The sequence below is a fragment of the Drosophila hydei genome, unplaced genomic scaffold (genome assembly GCF_003285905.1).
Source record: "Drosophila hydei strain 15085-1641.00,03,60 unplaced genomic scaffold, DhydRS2 tig00000237-arrow-arrow-pilon, whole genome shotgun sequence".
Classification (NCBI taxonomy): domain Eukaryota; kingdom Metazoa; phylum Arthropoda; class Insecta; order Diptera; family Drosophilidae; genus Drosophila; species Drosophila hydei.
The window spans coordinates 2,152,727-2,172,382 of record NW_022045691.1 but is presented as its reverse complement, the minus strand read 5'-3'; the positions used below and the strand labels follow the sequence as shown (position 1 = coordinate 2,172,382).

Genomic DNA, 19,656 nt, shown 5'->3' with positions numbered 1-19,656 from the left:
TGCGGCTTTGTTTACGTTGAAACATTAAGTCTAAGGCTCTGCCGTACTTTAGATATTTCCTTAAAGCTGATACTCTGCTTAAGCAAACTTTGTTAGTTGTATCGATTTGTATCGATTTCACATAAACAAGTTATCGATACTGCTGAGCCAACTTAGTCTGCGCTTGCTACAGAAGAAAGTTTGTGCCAAGCCACGTCTGTGGCTCTTAATGGTCAAGGCAGGTCTAGATTGTCCTAGGCCCAGACTGTTCCTGATGAAGTATATAGTATAGTATATAATATATAATACATAGCTCATGCCGTCAGCTATGCCAAGTGCTGCCTCTAGCAAACATTTTATGCCCCGATTAGGCTTCGACTTAAGAACTTCAATTCGCTTTTCTATCAGACAAATTCTCACTTGACTTAAGCAAAACAATAGGCAAACAGCACGAAAAGTGAAAGAGCTGCGACTATCTAGACGGCGTCATCTATTTAGGCTTAAGAAGAAGAAGAAGAAGACAAAGAAACCTTTGCAGAACCCACATCAAGCAAGAAATTTGTTGGCCAGTTTAAAGATCTCGACATGGAAATCTGACATTTTGATTTGCGGCAATATTCCTGTGTCTCATGGACATAAACAAGCACATGTATGTACATATATGCATGTATATGTATGTGTGTGTGAGCATGTGTGTATGTGTAGATATGTTTGTGTGTCGTGCTTTTTTTTTTTTCTTCTTACACGCGCGAAGTGTGTAAGCCACGCAGCTTTTTATTTGCCCAAGTTGCTTTTCCGCGTTGTTTGTGTTTAATTATGGATAAGTGTGCGTGTGTGTGTGTGTGTGAGAGTGTGTCTGTGTCTGTGTGTGTGTTTACATATGTGCGTTGTGTTATTATACAAGGCGCTTACATTGTTATTCTCGTTATTGTATAGCTTTCTCTGACTCTCTCCTTCTCTCTCTCTCGCTTCTGCTCTACTCGCTCTTTGGCTCTTAGTTACTTGTGTTTTCTCCTGGCCTTTTCGGCTTGTTTAACATTTGAAATTCATATTCAAACACACACACACACACACAGACACATCTAGAGCTTGTCTTGGGGCCAACTTCCGTTTCCGGTTTGTAAACAAATGGCGCCAGCGAACGATTAATTATTGTTGATTTCGTTGCCTTTGTCCATGCTTGTGGCAGGACACGTGCCGCAGTCGACGCCGCACCCCCTAGGACCGGTTCGTCGCGTCGGTTCAATCCTAAACTCTGGAAACACAAACAATTTCCTGCATTAGCACTGATAAATCGTTTGTTAAATATTTGAACTACTTTGGGTCGCGCCATAGAGATTATGAATTACTTAATTATGTCATGGTGATTATCGATTTATCGATAGTACATAAAATAATTATTGGGCTAGGATTGGAATGGGCGTGGCTAAGTTATTGGATGCGCCCATGTAGCTTAACAATTTTAGAATTTTACAATCATTTCTCGATAGTTTTTTTTTGCATTCTATCGATTTATCGATAACCCATCTGTTTAGATTAGGCCAAGGATTGATGAGGGTCTATGGGTCTAGCCTGTAGTCTTACATGTATTTGTAATTGACTTGACATACATGTATCGACTTATCGATAAATATGATCAGATTTGGACAACTACTAAAGAGTGGATAGTTGACTTATTTTTGATTGAATCTGTCCAATTTGGTATTTAATAATCATTTGTGGATACTTATCGGAGTTTATCAATTTATCGATTTATCGATAGCCCATATCATTAGATTGACGAGGAAGTAATCGACTTGCTTTTATCTACTTGCCTCCTGATGCATTTTACGCCCATTGGCTACGTTTATCGATAACAAAATATTAAAATTCGCACAAAACTCGATAATTTGTGCAATCGATAACATCAAGTTTAACAATTTGCTTATAGAATTCATATGATTTGCTTTCATATGATTATTGGAATTTGCATATACTCTAATTACATCTGTAGACGTGCCATCGATAACATTTCAGCCCCATTGCCAATTGTTATCGTTCGTTAATTAACTGTGCAACTGCCATAATTTGCAGTCATATTTTTGTAAGCGTTAATTGTTATTATGCAAATTGTTATCACTGTTTATTTGTACGACAACAATTACATTTTCGGGCTTAATCGCTTATCGTCTATCGATAAATTTTTAATTAACGCTGCGGACAGGCGAATTAGCAAATGCGAATGCCATTTTAAGTAGCTTAATGCCTTTCTCTATTCGCATTGTTCCTGTGGCCTATCAATAAACCAGTTTTCGCACAATTGCTGTGTGTGTGCCTGTGAGTGTGTGAGTGTGTGTGCGTGTGTGCCTGCCTCTGTGTGTTTCAGAAGCCACAACGTGGCACTTTTTTGGCAAGTTAATGTGTTATACTTAGGTGCCTCGCACACGTGCGCATGCACATACATGTGCGGGTCGTAATTAATGATTGAACACACTCACACACACACACACACCCACACACATGCACACATAAGCACACGCACTTCCTCTCACACAAACTCAAACTTTTGCCTAACAAGCGCCTGCTCTGAAAAGTATGCTACAATTTACGTTGTGGGCAACAAATATGCTGCTCATTATTTTTAGAGCTACGCACAGCCCACACACACACACACGCACGCACACAGACATAGGTGCGCACACCACACGCATATAAATTATGTTTGGGCTTCATTATGCCAACTGCTTTTATGACCCAGGCCAAGAGTGTGTGCTCGTCTGTGTGTGTGTGTGTGTGAGTGTGTGTGGGTGTGTGTGTGTTGTGCCTCTATGTGTGTTTGGCATATTTCGGCAGACGCCGCATTAAAAATCAATTCACAAACTTTGCACGTAGCTTCAAGTGAAGTGTGTGCCGCATGTGTGTGTGTGTGTGTGGGAGTGTGTGTGTGTGTGTGCGTGTGTTTCAAGTGTGTTTTGTGTGCAACAGCAACAGCAACAGCTTTTTATGCGGCTTTGATGAAGCAGTCGCTGCTGTGGCTGCTAACTGACTAATATATAGTCTCTCTCTCTCTCTCTCTCTTTCACCCGCTCTTACTATCACGCTCACTCACTCTGTCTCTCTCTGTTTCTTTTGCTCATTATAGGCAGTCAGTCAACATGGAATGACCCAAGCTGCTTGTGCTGGAACACACACGTTGTCGGAAGATGCTGCAACAGCCAACAGCAGCAACAGCAGCAACAGCAACAGCAGCAACTGAAGTGGCAACAGCAGCAGCAACAATTGCTGCAACAGCTGCAACAGGCAATGGGCAGCGACGTCGCGTGGCAGCTAGCGACAGCTGCAGCACTTACAATAAAAGCAACAACAAACTAAAGCCACAGCCAATGCATTCCAACGAGGAGCCGCCGACGTCGGTGATCGTCGACGGCGGCAATCAGCAGCAGCAGCAAAAGCTGCGACGCAGCGCCAGCGCCAGCGGCAGCAGCGGACAGCAGCAGCGGCTGCGCAAGACTAGTTCATGCAGTGCCAGTGCCAGTGCCAAGGCCACGCCCACGCCGCACACGCGCCGCCCACACAGACAGCATTCAAATGCCTCCGACTCGATGCACAAGCAACAGCAGCAACAGAAGCAACAGGAGCCACAGCAGCAACAGCAACAGCAACAGCAACAATCGCGTCGTTATCAGCCAGCTGGACGCGCTAGCAGCAAGGAGCGCACTGAGGCGGCGCGTAGGCGTGGCACACGTCGTCACAGCGGCGCCTCCACGCTGAGCGAGGCAACGGCTGGCGCAGCCCAGCGTCGCACACGCGACACGGCCCGAGACTCGGCCGGCAGCTCCTCGACGGCATCCAGCTGCAACGGCAGCTGCAGCTCCGACGATGGCGACTCAACGCATTCGTCCTCCTCCTCGTCCAGCTCGTCGGGCGAACCGAATCTGCCCTACCCAGGCTTCCCAGAGATTGCCATGAAGGCGCTCACACAATACACACGGCCGCGCAACTGGTGCCTGATGCTCATCACCAATCCATATCCTTTTTTAAACAAAACACATGTGCCACATATACCTAGGGCTGTCCTTCCTGCTGTGTCCTTGCACCCAATAGATACATACTCATGTTATATATGTAAAGCCGTATATATATATAGAGCTATATCGCAGTTGCGGCCTATTGATTTTTAGTGTCTGCTCGTGTCTGCTGGGAGTTACGTTTTTAAAGGTACATCTGAAATTCAGGCTAGCAAGCTGTACCGACTGAGTGCTACCCTGAAGCCGAGCTTAGCAATAATGGTGACAGATGACGAAATAGTTGAGTACTCTCCTGGTCTGTATGCAACGGATAAGCAAGGGCAAGGACTGACAAGCAGGACGTCCAAAGGACGGACAAGCAGAAGGACGTCCAAAGGACGTACAAGCAGAGGGATGTCCAAAGGATGGACAAACAGAGGGATGTCCAAAGAACGGACGGAAGATAAAGCAGACAGAGCGGTTGAACGATCCGACAAACAGGCGGACAGATGGGCGAACGGACAATCGGACAGTCGGACAGCGGCAAGGACACATAGGCAAGACAGACATACAAACGGTCTTACAGGTCGCGCTAAATCAACTCGACAATTGATCTTGATCAGCAGACTTTAAGGCTTAGACGACTTCCAATGTCAATGATATCTACATAAAATATTTGATTGAAGCTCTATTAAATACCCTATATTATTATATGCTCTATAGATATATGTATCCCACACTGGATGGGTCTACTACTGCAGGTAGCCTGGGCAACGAATAGCAATTGAGTTAGCTCGGTATATGTATACATATGTTTATGATTCAAAGACTGTACTTAAGATGACCTTCTTTGCTCTTAGTCAAACTACCCACATTCGCGGCAGCAGCCAGTGCAGGGTATAAGCTGCCTGTGAGCCTTGAAATATTTGCGTTTTATTTATTCATTTTTTTTTCATACTCGCCTGCCTGTTGCAAAATATATGCCTACATATAAACACACACACGTGTGTGTGTGTGTGTGTGTGTATCGCATAAATAACATATATCGGCGTAGCGGAAGACGCTGCCCGAGTTGCCAATCGCCATTTGCAGTCGCTGCTTCCTGTTCTGACATTTCTGTCCTTGCTTTTCTCTCTCTCTCTCTCTCTCTCTCTGCCTTTTTTGCGCCTTGTCATTTGCAGTTGTTCTTCTTCTACTGCTTCTTCCTGACTGTTGTTGTCGCTAGGGGATAATGTGCGGCAATCAGTGTCCCGTCGCCTGGCCCGCCCTCTGCGCTCTGCGCTCTGCTCGTGACAGGCAGCGCGCGCGCGCCTCTGGCATGTGCATGAAAAATCGCTTTGCATACTTTCGGGCGCACTTCACATTTAATTTAACCTGAAATTAAAATTGACTGACGTTGATATTTAAGACGAACACACTTCATACATTAAACTCAGCCACTCAGCCCACATGGCCAACAGATGCTCTGCCTTTAAGTGCTTTCTTATGCAGTCAGCTCTGCTTCAGGACCACAGGAATTAACCGCGTTGTTCCAAGCAATCGAAAGATAATTAAATGAAATTGCTCTAGTCGTAGCATCAAGCACAGATCAGAATATATATATATATATATATTAATAAAGTTAGGACATATCAAAGCAAGATCTGAGTCCGTTCATCGCAGCAAATCCAACTTTGCTGGCCCTAGATCTGATGGTCTTCGAGCTGAGCTGAAAATCGATTTGTGACTATCGATAATGGCTAAATGAGATGAGTTAGCGAAAATAAATTGATAAAAAGAACATTTTATTTTAGATTTAAGGTTTCTAGCTTTGCTAGCTAAGGATATCTTTGCAGATGGACAGACATGCCTATACTAACTGAGCTAATTCAACTGATTAAGCAAAGATTTACGTGGACTTTCCACTTTAGCCTTAACTAAGCTGCTGCCGAAGCTGAGCTCTAGCACTTCGAGTTCAAGTTGATCTTAGTTTTCGCAGTGAACATTTGAGTCGCAATCAGTTGGGAACTCGACAGCAGTTCTAATTGGATTTAGTGTTAAGATATGCATAATTTAGTCAGCCCAAATGCAAGTGCTTCCTACTTCCTTAAACTTTTCTATTTCGGATATTTGCTATGAAGGCTGTTGTTGGCTTCGCTGTCGGCAACTGTCGATTGCCACAAATAGATTTTGAGCCGAAACTATTTATTGCATTTGCCCATTTTCCGACTTTTCCGGACATCTTTGTGGCATCTCAATTGCCATTTCCTGTCATTTTCCGTTGTTGCTGTTGCCCAGATTTCTAAACGAGACACACAGAGACTGAGGAAGACAGAGATACCCAGTGCCAATTACCAGCTGCCAGCTGCCAGCTGCCAGCTGCATTGCTCAGTCAGCTACAATAACACGATAATCGCACCCTTGACGCCCCTTAGCTAACCCCTTTGATAAGTTTCTCGTGCGCTTGGCCTGGCCCACTTAATTGTTGGCTATAAATTTTGATTTTGTCATTGTTCTACTGTCCCTTGGGCAATATCTTGGGCGAGTTTCGCAAAGTTTTTCCTGCTACTGCCACTGCAGCTGCTAGCCTTCCCTTATCAATTATTGTTGATCGGATTGCAACGTTTTGTTGCAGTCAGCGTGGCGTCTCGATTCAATTGGCATTGCTCATAATCAATTTCATAACTACATTAAGAGCGACCCTAAACTAATTTCGAGTTGAAAACTTTACTGCTTCGCCTCGTCTACGTGGCGCTGCTCAATGCCACTTGCAACATAAAGGACAAACAAGGCGACAGAGAGAGAGAGAGAGAGAGGGAGACAGGGAGAGAGGATGAACGTGCGAGGTCAACTGAGCCATTTGCCAAAAAGTGTGAACATCGCCTTCAAGTCGCCAGCTTTAACATCTCTAATTCTCCTTTCCCTCGCCTCTTATCCCATCTTTTATCTCATCTCTTTTTGAGTCAAACTCTATCTCCTAGTTTAGCTGTATTTTTGTCATCTGTCCCATCTCTGCTCTCTCTCACCTCGTGCATCTATCTTCTTTCATGCAGAAGAGATTCTGTCTTCTCTCAACTCTCATCTCATTTCCCTCTCTCATTTCTCATGTCTCATCTATCATCTCTCTTCTGTCATCTCTCATCTCTCTTCTCTCATCTCTCATCTCTCATCTTTCATCTTTCATCTTTCATCTTTCATCTTTCATCTTTCATCTTTCATCTTTCATCTTTCATCTTTCATCTTTCATCTCTCATCTCTCATCTCTCATCTCTCATCTCTCATCTCTCATCTCTCATCTCTCATCTCTCATCTCTCTTCTCTCTTCTCTCTTCTCTCATCTTTCTTCTTCCATCTCTCATCTCTCATCTCTCGTCTCCTATCTGTCTTCTCTCTTATCTCTTCTATGATCCCTCACCTCGCTCATCTCTCTTCTCTTCTCTCATCGCTGTCTCCTTCTCCCTCTCTCTTTTTAATTTCTTTCCTCGCAATCAGAACACGGAGCTGATTTGCCGCAGCGCGGGCAGTCGCCGTTGGGGCCATTTTGGGGCACGTCGTACACATCATTAGCATGCGAGCAAAGTAATGCGATATCCACGCCCACAACTAATTATGGCATCTACTTAATAGCAATGAATCGCAGCGCAATCTCATTAGCCCTGCGCCCCAGCCGAGCCCCGCTCTGACCTCGCTGATTGCTGAGTGCTTGATATTACATTACATGCCTTCATCGATAGCTCCGATGGCAGCTCCCATTCGCATCGGGGCCAACAGGTGGCTGAGTGGATCCGTGGTTTGGCGGCTCACCTCGTGGCATGCCAATTATTTGTGTTTTCCAGAGCACAACAGGGAAAATTGATATCAATTAGTCAAAGGCGGAGCTACTGAAGCCAATAATTAGGCAGTCATCGATAGGCAAGGTGGCAATTTTGTATGCATATCGAAAAGCAAATTCGTTTAAGTGCAAGTTCAAGAGTTAACTTCTTGCTTGAAGTCAAAGTTCAGCCGTTGTGGCATTTACAAGTCTTCTATACAACAGACGGAAAGGCATTCAAATCGATAAGTATCGATAGCAGCGAAATATCGTGTTTATGTGTTCAGTCTGTTAACACTCGTTCAAACCTTTTTTTATGTATAGACTCATATCTTCCCTTATGTTAAGGCCTTGGGGTTTTTTCTATAAGCCCATTGAAGGCGTAGCAAATGGGGCATGACTACAGCCCATTTATCGAAGCTGGAGACTTGAAATTTAGAATTTAAGCTTGGACTGTACCAACCTTCTTGTTCTACTACATCTTTATCTTTATTCTTCTTCTTGAACTTTGTCGTCTTATTCCTCTTTCTTTATATTTCTCATCTAAATATTGTTTTTCTTCTTTATCTCATTCTTCTCCTTCATTTTTCGTTTTCTGACTTTTATTCTTTCTCCCGTTGTGCTCTTCTTCTCTATACAATTCTTCTTCTTTTTACTCTTTGTTTTTGGTTTTCTGATTCTTTTTCATCTTCTGCTTCTGCTTTTCTTCTACTTTTTCTTCTTCTTTTTCTTCTTCTGCTTTCATCATCTTCTCTTCTTTCATCTTCTTTCTTCTTTAGCTCAACTCATAATTGTAGACTTGCTCTATACACCAGAACTGATTGACAAATAGCGTAAATTAAAATCTAATTGGAATTTATTCTTTCCTATTGGAACTTCTCTCATGTAAGCCATATACCTATGAGAGTTTCGCATCTCCTTTAAGCTGACTCTTTATAGACTTCACTTCACACCTGTGCCCAATTATCACCTGCAAATAAGCCACACAAATTGCCAGCACATTTGCATTCAAATGAAGGCGCGCTCTGCCCCACGCTGCCCCACTCTGCCCCACTTTCTCTTTCTTTCCACTTCTCTTTTTTTTGTATTTGATAAAAAATTTCAATTGAATTGGCAAGTTTTTTGGGCCTGCGTTTGCCACGTTGCCAATTATTTCGGGCTCTGGCTCGCACACACTCTCGCTCGCATTTTCCTTTGATTCGTTACCTTTTCGACTCCTTTCATTTGATTTGGTTTTTTCATCATCTTCTGCTTCTCTTCTTCAACTTCTGCTCGCTGCTCGCTGTGTTCACAAATTATTCGTGTCCACTCGACTGCAGCGGCTCAACGCTCGATGCTCGGCGTTCGACTTTTTTGTTTGCCCGTCTTTTAATTTGTTGCGATTTTTGTACGCTCGCATGCACACACACACACACACACACACACACACAGAGAGTGAGAGAGAGGCTCTGGCTGGGGCCATTTGCTGGCCCACTTTACGCTCGACTTAATTTGTTTACTGTTGGTTTGGTGGCCTTTGCCAACGTCGACGCTGCGCGCCAAATCAAAAATAATGGCAGCTCATGGACCCCAGCCCCCGTCAACCCCTTCTCTCGAGTGGGGGCGAGTGCGAGAGAGAGAGGCCGCAACGTTGTGTCGCATATTTGTGCTGCTGCAATATTTATACAACGTTCCACCAAATGCTCAGCCTCTCAGCCTCTGCCACTGACACGCCTCGTTCCGCCCAAAACTTTTACACACACTGCGCTGACCTCTACGCTCTATGTGCGCGCGCTTTATACATTGGTTTTTATGACACTGGCCCGACCTGACCTGCATATGCCATCCATTTAACCCGCTCGCGCCGCTCGCAGCGCTCCTAATGAATTGCAAGGACCCCAAACGATTGTCCTTTTATTTGTTTATATATATGTGCACATCGTTGCTGCCGCTGCTGCTGCTGCTCCTTTTGTGTGCCGTTTTTATCTTTAATTGTGCGTTAATAGCGTAAACATTTTGTGCATTGTATTTTGCTGCCTCGTCCTTGGCGCGCATTTGGCATGCATTAAGCGCCCCATTGAAATCCTTTCGCCGTTGTCCTTGGCTTTGTGTATTGAAAACACGCGAAACGCAACCGATTTCGCATGTCGAGCAAATATTTGGCCAGTCCGCGGGCTATTTGCAGCTGTCGTCAGTGCGAGCAGCCAGCAGAGAGAAGCTTCGAGTGAAGTGTTTGCTTCTTATATTGCTTCTCTCTTGCTTTCCCTAACATACTTGCTTTTAGCTCTTTCGATTGGCCTCACTTACACCTTCTCTCTAGCTTACCCTTGTCTCCTTTGCTTCTCACTTTACCTCGGGCTTCATTCTTCTTTTTGCTTCTTTCATTTACTATTTTCTTTGTGCCTTGCTTGTCGTTTGTTTTCTCACATCGCTTCTCGCTTCACCTATACTATTCCTTTCTCTTATTCACTCTAGATTTGCTACTCAAGCTTTTCACTTTAATGCTCAGTCAACTTCTTCTTTCGCTCCTTCTCTTATTTCAACTTCATCAGGCTAAACATTGAGCTTCTCACTTTGCTTCTCTCTTACCTTACTACATTTATATTTCTATTTGATTTGCATTCGGTTTCTGACTCGGCTCATCGAACGACTTCTGTTTTGAGGTTCTTCAAGTTTCTCTCTGCAATCTTTAACTTGTTCTATTCACCTTTCGCTTATTCCTCTGCGCTTTCCGTTTGTTCATTCCATTGCAATACCCTTCAAACTGAACTTCTCTCTCCCTCTCTCGCTTGCAGTTCATCATTTGGTGCGCTTCTCCCTGGACTTTATATTGCGACACTGACATATGTGCCCCAAGCTAACTACGTCTTGCTTCGCCATAATCTCTAAGGCAACTGCAATATGCGTTGCTTCGTGCTGCAGCTGCAGTTGAACTGTGTCGAAAAAGCAGCCACAGCCATCCATCAGGCCATGGATGCTAATGCCAATGTTTTCATGGACTCAAGCTTTGGCTGTATTAACAGTCATTTGCCTTTGAAGCAGACTTCAGATGCTGATGGAGTGAGCTGTTCACATCAAGCCGAGACTGGCCCGGACCGTGCAGTGACTGTGCCGTCGTGGCTAATATGCTGGCTAAAAGGCTTACAGAAGTTCTTGCAACATTGCATTATAATGCCACTGGCTGGCTGGTTGGCTGACTGAATGACTGAATGACTGAATGACTGACTGAGTGACTGTCATCAATTTGTGTCATTTCTTTTTGCCACAAAACGCACACAAAGCAAGCGCGCGGGAGCGGAACAGACGCAGAAGTTGTTGCAAAAATAAGCAGCAATGGCAGCACGTCGAGTACAAAATGCAGCCAAGTTGACAAGCACTTGAGTGCGCATTAGAGGCGATAGTAAACAGCTATCTGCCATCCTTGTGCCTGGTGCCTCGTGGCTTGCGCCACAATTCTGTCAGCTTTGCGTGGCATGCCTTAAAAACCGAGGGGCAGCATAGCTGAGGGCGTGCAACCGATTGGGCGCTCGACATGTTTTGCTTAAATCAGCACACAAAAGCAGTCAACAGGCAGGCAATCGCTATGCAAACTAATCTCTCGATGCTCTGTTTCTATCTAAAAAATACTTCTCAAAGTGCGAGGCTCGAGAGCTAAACAGTTGCATCTGGCAAAGGCACACGAGTCTGTTTTAAGGCAGCTGTTTGAGCTTATCAAGCTTCTCTCTTAGTTTTAGCTTGATAAAGTTTCTTTCACAAACTACTTCCCCAATTCCATGATGATGATACTTAACACTTCGCTTCTCTCTTTCCGCATACTTCTTTCATCAACTCCAGATTTTGTATTTGCTCCTTTTACTTAACTTCTCCCATTGCTTCTCTCTTAGTTTAGCTATATTAAGTTTATTCTATATCCTTGTCCTTTCTCTCAATTTGAAGACTCTCCTCATATTGGCCTTAAACTTCCTCTTACCCACATCCTTCTGCTGTACGTCTCATTTCTCACTTTGCTTCTCTCTTTTCCTTTTATTCTTTGCTTGCTGACTTTATACATCACCTCCTTTCCCTGATCCTTCCCCATTCCCCTTTTACTTAATTAAACTAAGTCAACTTCTCACTTCGCTTCTCTCTTTTGCTTTTATTCTTTGCTTGCTGACTTCATACATCTCCTTCTTTCTCCACCCCTTCACCTGCTCCTTCCTCTTTCCACTTTTCCTTTAATGCTCAGTCAACTTCTCGCTTCGCTTCTTGCTCTACTCCAACTAAATTCTGCATTCGCTTGACAGGGCAGCCGATAGTCGGAACTGTTCCTTTGCAGCCTTTGTCTTCTTCTTCTTCCTCTTCCTTGGTTAGAACCTTGGTTTCCTTAACTATAGCTGACTATCTGTGTGGAGTGCACGTGGTTCGAGCGCATCTCGATTCTGGTTATTCTGCTGAACTGCATAACGCTGGGCATGTATCAGCCCTGTGTAGACGATACCTGTTTGAAGCCGCGCTGCAGAATATTGCAGGTGAGTAAATACATATGATACCTGTATATATATATATATATAGAGAGAGAGAGAGTTGGAGGGAGCTGTCGACGCTGGCGTCACATTAACTGTCATTTATTTAAGCAATTTTTTGGCTCACTTCCTGTCTGCCTTGCTGATGACATCAAACAGGCACTTCGGCTCATTAGGCAGCCAACGCACACGCCGTGGCGCTAGAGGGCGGGCGGCGGGGCAATGGGGGCTGGTTCCTGAGTTGCCCTTCTTGTGCTTCTTCTTTTTTTGGGGCAATTACAGAGCCACGGCTCTGGTATAGAAACTGCTTTCCAGGAAGGAGCTGGGTTGGGGCGCAGCCAACGTGCGAAAATGTTTGTAAATGATATGGCAGGCAGACATTTTGGCCGCAGCCAAGTGTAAAGCGTGCGCAGGGCGACAAATTGGCAAAACGGGAACGGGGCAACGAGGCCAGTCCAGAAGTGAGACCGAGACCGAGCATGAGCCAGGACATAAGTGGCGCCCAAATTGCTGAGAATTGTTTGAGCCGTGCCAAGAAGATAAAGACGGCAACTGCCTGAGTGAAGGAGACAGAGCGAGACTGGAACGGGAACTGGAACTAAAACTACAACTGAAACTGAGACTGAGACTGAAACTGAAACTGGGACGGCTCCTGCTGAGCTGAGCGTCGGCTCCTTCTGTTTGCTCAAAGTATTCGAGGGCAAGGGCGACGCAGGGCCAGTATGCAGGGGGCGTGGCAGTTCATGCATGATGTAGCAACACGTAGTGGCAGCTAAAGTAGACAACAGCTCATTTTGACAAGTGTCAACCACATTATGCTCTAAGCACTAAATGAGTCACACGCTTACTCCACCTGCAGCCCACATCCGCTGCCTCCCAACCCTCCCCACTCTCTCGCACTCTCTAGCTGCCTCTGCTTGTCACACTTCATTATCTCAGTTAGTTCAGATTTCTAGCAAAATCAACTTTGCAGTTGAGCAGAATGAAGCTGAAGTTATCACAGAGTAAGACTCTTCTTGGCAAATGAAAGTGCATAAGAATGTGTATAGAAAAGGCAGATATAACTGAAAGCTATATATATATATATATTTTATATAATAAAAAGGTAAGCTAGAAATATAATGAAGCTATATATATGAAGCTATATTTATAATATAAAAATATATAAAAAGTAATAATCAGCTCTATGAACTCGCTTAAGCAAGAAGTCTTAAGAAAACATCTCTTTTTTTTTAGTATATATGTAGCTATGTTACATTAAGCTAATTTTTTTTTGTAACGCTTTATACACTATCGAAAAGTGTTATTTGTCTTCTTTAAAAATTGTTTATATATAATTTGTTTCTAACAAGTTTTGGGCACTTCAGTTGACTAAACTGAATTGTTTCACTTCCCTCTCTAACTTAAGCTGAACTTTTGCTAAGTAAATTGTTTGATAGCAAATAAAGATAATACCCAAATTTAAAGAACGTTTTCCAGTTCGAAAATAACTGTTTCAAAAACTGCAAAAGCGCTGCAAATACAAGCGAGAAATTAAAAAATATCAATTATATATATATATATATATATATATATATGTATATATATATATATATAAGGTGTAAGCAGAGTTCAGGCTGTGAAGAAGTGTGAAGGAGTGTGAAGAAATTTATGCGACGACTCAGGCTTGGGCTCAGCTCGCTAGGTTTTCGGTTCAAAAGCCAGTTATATATATATATAAACTTAAATAAATAGATATATGCAGTTACTTTGAATATAATTTTGATTGCAATATCTCATACCGCACAGATATTCGATGACATCATCTTCGCCTTCTTCGCCCTGGAGATGACCATCAAAATGGTGGCCATGGGCATGTGTGGCAAGAACACCTATTTGGCCGACTCGTGGAATCGATTGGACTTCTTCATTGTGCTGGCCGGACTGCTGGAGTATGTGATGCATGTGGAGAACTTGAACTTGACAGCGATACGCACGATACGCGTGCTGCGGCCACTGCGCGCCATCAATCGTATACCCAGTAAGTGCAGGGGTCCTGCAGCGGGTAGTCCGACTTCACTGAACGCCACTCTCGTTGCAGGCATGAGAATTCTGGTGATGCTGCTGCTGGATACGCTGCCCATGCTGGGCAATGTGCTTCTGCTCTGCTTCTTCGTCTTCTTCATCTTCGGCATCATCGGCGTGCAGCTGTGGGAGGGCATACTGAGGCAGCGCTGCACACTGGAGCGACCCGAAGGCATGATCTATCCCATAACGTAAGCGAGTTCCACTGCAAAGCATTTTCCACTGGGGTTTACTTTCTCTTTTGAGTTCTATTTTGATTTCCATATGCTCATTTGGTTTCGTTTGTGTGGGACGGGGAACATTCGATTCGACGGACTGAGTTCAACTGAGCTGACGACGCGTATGAGTCACATATGTCTGTCTCTGTCTCTTTCTCTCTCTCTCTCTCGCTGCAGGCGCCTCCAATGCATATCTACATATATATATATATATATATATATATATATATATATGTATATATATATATATATCGCTTTGATATATCGTTTTAAGTTCCTTTTGATCATATTTTATATATATATATATATATATATCTTATATATATATCTTTTTGATATAATTTTTTGCTTTGATTTTTGATAGCTGCTTAGCTCACTTCAGGCTCGCTCTATCCCTCTCTCTCTCTCTCTCTCTCTCTCTGTCTCTCTCGCTCTCACTCACTGTATCTAACTCTTCATCGCTCACTTACTCACTCGCTCGCTCTGTCTCTCTCTCTTTCTCTCTCTCTTACACTCGCTCTTTCCTGGGCTGCCTGGCTGTTAATTTATGTTTTTTTGCTGTTTCGTTTTTTGGCTTTTGCTTATTTGATTTTTGGTAAATGCCACTGACAGCTTACAGCCACACACACACACACACACACACACACCTCCACACACACACACACATCCGTACTGTCCATTGTCTAACGCTACGCATTTGCATGTGAAATGCACTGAGCGCTCGTCAAACTTGACGTCTGGCTGTGTGCCTCAATTGTTAGCAGTGTTGCAAAACGCACGAGTAAAAGTGTTCAACACACACTTCGAGTGGGCCCATCGACATAAGCATGCCAAATTTGACTCTATTCTCGGCTTAAGTGCCTGTAAATGACGTGCCCAGCACAAAGTGACCATGGAGGCCAGTTGCTGCGAGTGGCCAGCGACAAAGTTTGCGTTAAAAGCCAATAAATGGCCAAAGATAATGTCCCATTGTGCACATGGAGGACGAAGAACCCTATTGTCACTTAGCCTCTATTCAAACACAGCCAACAGCTTCGAGTCCAGCCAACTGATCACTTAACCCAAGAGAAAGTGGCCATGGAGGGAGCGGGGATATTTTTAGTGTACTTCAACCACTTCACTTTCAGTGTGGCCAAGTTTGCTTTAAAGTCAAAAACTTGTTTGAAAAATGCCACAAAGTCAAGCACTAAGTGAGTCAGTCTGATTGCCACGCCTCTTGACTGCTCCTAAGCTTGTCACAGTGCTTTACAATAACAGCAGCAGCCTCGAACTGAGTTGCTCGTTTAGTATAAAAAAGTGACCATGGAGAGGAATGAATCTGGCGGGCATTCACCAATGCCACTTCAGCCGTATTTAGGCTAATCTCAAGCCAAAAGTTAGAGTCAAGAATGCAGATAGTCAAGGCGTCAATCAAGTGACCAAGGAGGACAGTCAGACTGATTGACCCACTTCAATCAGCAACACTTCGATTGCCTTGCTAGGGTATATGGCATAATGCATTAGTCTATGTCTGGAATCACAGATTTCCTGTGCAAGCAAAGTGTAGAACTATACTAAGTCACCTTGATGTGATAATGCCTGAGCAGCTGAGCCAGGCCACCTCCATGGTCACTCGGGCCAAACCCCAGCACACAAATGCGGCGCCTCTTGGCTCTGACAGCTGGCAAAGACTTCAAACTTGGCAAAAAATCATTTATCACGGGTCATGCTTTGTCTCTCTCTCCCACTCCTTATCTCTCTCCCACTCCTTATCTCTCTCCCACTCACTCTCTTAGCAATGACGTCAGCACACACACACACACACACACACTCGCAGCTAAACACCCAAATGTAGGCAGCATATAGAACCTTTTGCTTTTCCCCTACCTTTGCCAAGTTTTTGTTTGCTTTTGCTGATTTTTTCTTTCCTTCTTGCCTTCTCTGTTATCGTTAATCGATTGTTTTTGCATGCAGCAAGCAACTGTACCTGCCTGGCCGCAAAATAGGCCACACTCGCAGGTGTTAATTTTACGCCATTTTTCGCTGCCTCGCATAATTATTGTAAATGCAAATTTCCCATGGCCCACACATGTATTTATATATATACCTATATCTGCGTATATATATATGTATATAAATGCTCGTTTGCATTTCCATCATAATTTTGCATATATTTTTTATGTTCACATGCAAATTTGTATCTTTTTTTCACATTCATTTAAATGGGCAGCACTTTTCGCGGCTTGTCGCATTGATAAATGCTGAATTCATGCGTTTCATACTCGTTCACGGTAGACAAACGGCCGTATATTGGTTTCAATTGTACGGAGACCTTTGTGTTTTGTGTGAGCCATAGCAAAATGGGTTCTTTAAGATACTTTAGTGTTACTAGTCTTAGTCCAAAGTCATTCCATATGCCATTAGCTATAGAGTAATATATCAAGTGAACAGCTCAGGCAGTGCTTGAAGCGGAAACTATTTTCGACTTATTCCAATTGCCGGCAGGATATTGGCCAAGAAAGTGTCAACTCACGCTAAAACTTAGCAAGTGAGCGACGAATTGTCAACGTCTCTGACGAGTGCCGGCAAAAGTCATCTTGCTGAGTTGCCATTTCGCCGAATTTTTAAATTATATTTATGCTTTTGGCACGCAGTAAGCAATTTTTAATCAAATGGCAAATCTTATTAAAACTTTCGACAACTAAGAGTTATCGATTACTTTAACAACTGCTGATTAACTGTTATCGAAAATAGTATCACTCTTGCTTGGTCAGCCCTCCCAAGAGTTTTTCTCGCAGGACAGCAGACCTTGTATTATATACAATATATATATATATATATATTGCAGTTAACTTGAATAGTCAAGTTGATGGGCGTGGCAGTATAGTTTAAGCAGTAGCTTACAGTAGCAGTAGCAGTAGCAGCAGGAGTCCAAATGCAGTTCGTCATAGACGGACGCCTCTTGAGGGCTTGTCGTCTTCCTCAACTCTAAGCCATATCTCAAAATCTATTAGACTTGGCCTCGAGTTCGAAGCGTGAACGAGTATTTTGAAGTCGGCTACGCCCAACTGAAATAGTTTTACTTTATCTTTTGCTTTTTATTGATTTTTGATAGCACTCAAGTCGTTTGATCCTTGGGCCTATTTGTACATATTTGTAATATATAAATAAATATTTAAAATTAGTTTTGATGGCTTTAAATGTTTTGTTTTCTCTTCAAAGCGACACACATCCAACATAGCATAGAGAGCTTCACGCTGCCAGATACTATCTCTTCCACTGAGTGTTCAGTGGCGTGGGGATATAACTGTTTCGCTTTATAGGCCATAGAGATACAGTTACTATATAAATTAATTTTTTTATATTTTTTTCTTATTTTTGTATATTTATCTAGTTCAAGCTTCAGTATTTTTTAAAGTATTTTTGTATATAAACCCGTTATGTTTGAAGCTCTATCTGTTATATAGCCAATAGTCGCATCAGCATATGAAAGACTTCTCTTAGCTATAGCTCGGCTCAACACAAAAGTATTTTTAGGGCATTACATTTATTGGCTACGCAGTGGATGAGTCGCTGTCCTTAAGACGTTTTGGTTTGGATTTACACACACTACATAAAAGACACTTTACACACTTAACACGCACACACACACACACATGTGTACAGTCACGTGCAAAAGCTACATTTTTTGAGCCATTCACAATGAGCAGGCGCGATTGCTGCATTCACATGCATCGCCTTCTTCTTCTTATTCTGTATTTTTTGATGATGATGAGCAGACAACAGACCAAACAACAACAACAACAGCTTACAACAAACAACAAAATATAAAAAATACCACAAATATACCAACAAAAAAATACCACAAACACATATATATACATAACTATATTTCATAATTCTTTTCCAATTCTTTCCTTGATTTTATTTTACTTTTTTTTCATCTCTTATTTAATAATTTTCTTTTTTGAAACAAGTCGAAAAACGATAAAGAACATTGCATTAAAAAGTATAATTTTATTTAATTGGCACTGAGTAAGTGGAAATACACCAACGAAAAAAAATACCAAATATCTTTTTAAGAATCAAATTTCTTGCAAAATTCTGTCTTCAGTTATTGTTTATCGCATTGAGTTTCAAATATGTTTATCCAAATAATCCAAAAAAATACCAAAAAAAAAGCATTAATAATACAAAAAAAGATACTAAAACAAAAATCATACCGGGAACAAACTTTTTGTTTACAGGGGACTACCTGAAGTGTACAGAGTTCGAGTCCGTGTTAACTCGTAAGATAAAATGATTTATTTTTCCCCCTTTCTTAAAATGCCCTAAATACACAACAAACAAACAACAACAACTACAAACAACCAGAAAATAAATAAAAAATACCACCAACAACAACAACACAATAAGATACCAAGCCTAAAAAATATATATACAAAAAAATACCACACGAATACTAAATGAGTAAATTTGATTAACAACACAACAACAACACACGAACACACAGTATATAAGAACCCTAGTCGTCTAATATAGCTCTCGCTCTCTCGCTCTCTCTCTTTCTCTAGTGTACGCTCTCGCTCTCTTTCCTTAACCAGTAAAATCTACTCTCTTTCTCTCTCTCTCTATATTAACCCTGGAGCTAGCGCTCGCTCGCTGTCTTATCCCCCTTAGCGATAGTCCATATATCGCAAGCACTAAAACTTACTCGTGTTACACGCTCTCCCGCTAAGCTCTATCTCTAGCACACACACTCTCTCTTAGTCTCTCTCTCTCCCTCTATCTATATTTGTCTTCCCTTTAGTTTTACACCCTCAAGCTCTAGTCTCAATATATATGTTTCCAATACGTAAACAGCTACCTCTCTCTGTCTCCCTCTCTCTCTCTCTTTTTCTATCCCTATCTCTATATCTGTCGTACACCTTATAAGTAATATTTGCCGATATATACATACTAAAATACTTACTTAAAAACTTTTAAACTTATTATACTTAAACCATATATAGACTATATAAACTAGAACGTAACGAATACATCTGCTCAATCAAACAACTGCCAAATACAACACTACTCAACTATTGGCGTGACACGTTATGCAACACTGAAACACTGACACTGTACTCACCCAAGCTGTGTGCCCACAGCCGCCGCAA

At 42.6% G+C, this 19,656-nt stretch overlaps 1 protein-coding gene across 1 annotated transcript in view; it reads left to right on the top strand.

Annotated features, from left to right (window-relative positions):
* Positions 1-19,656, top strand: part of LOC111604861 (voltage-dependent T-type calcium channel subunit alpha-1G) — a 116,339-nt gene that overhangs the window by 57,933 nt on the left and 38,750 nt on the right. The window contains exons 3-7 of the mRNA XM_023323098.2: positions 3,101-3,985; positions 12,131-12,242; positions 14,025-14,256; positions 14,317-14,491; positions 18,745-18,786. Of these exons, the coding sequence (XP_023178866.2) occupies positions 3,162-3,985; positions 12,131-12,242; positions 14,025-14,256; positions 14,317-14,491; positions 18,745-18,786 (1,385 nt within the window). The 5' untranslated portion in view covers positions 3,101-3,161. The remainder of the gene's footprint in view (positions 1-3,100; positions 3,986-12,130; positions 12,243-14,024; positions 14,257-14,316; positions 14,492-18,744; positions 18,787-19,656) is intronic.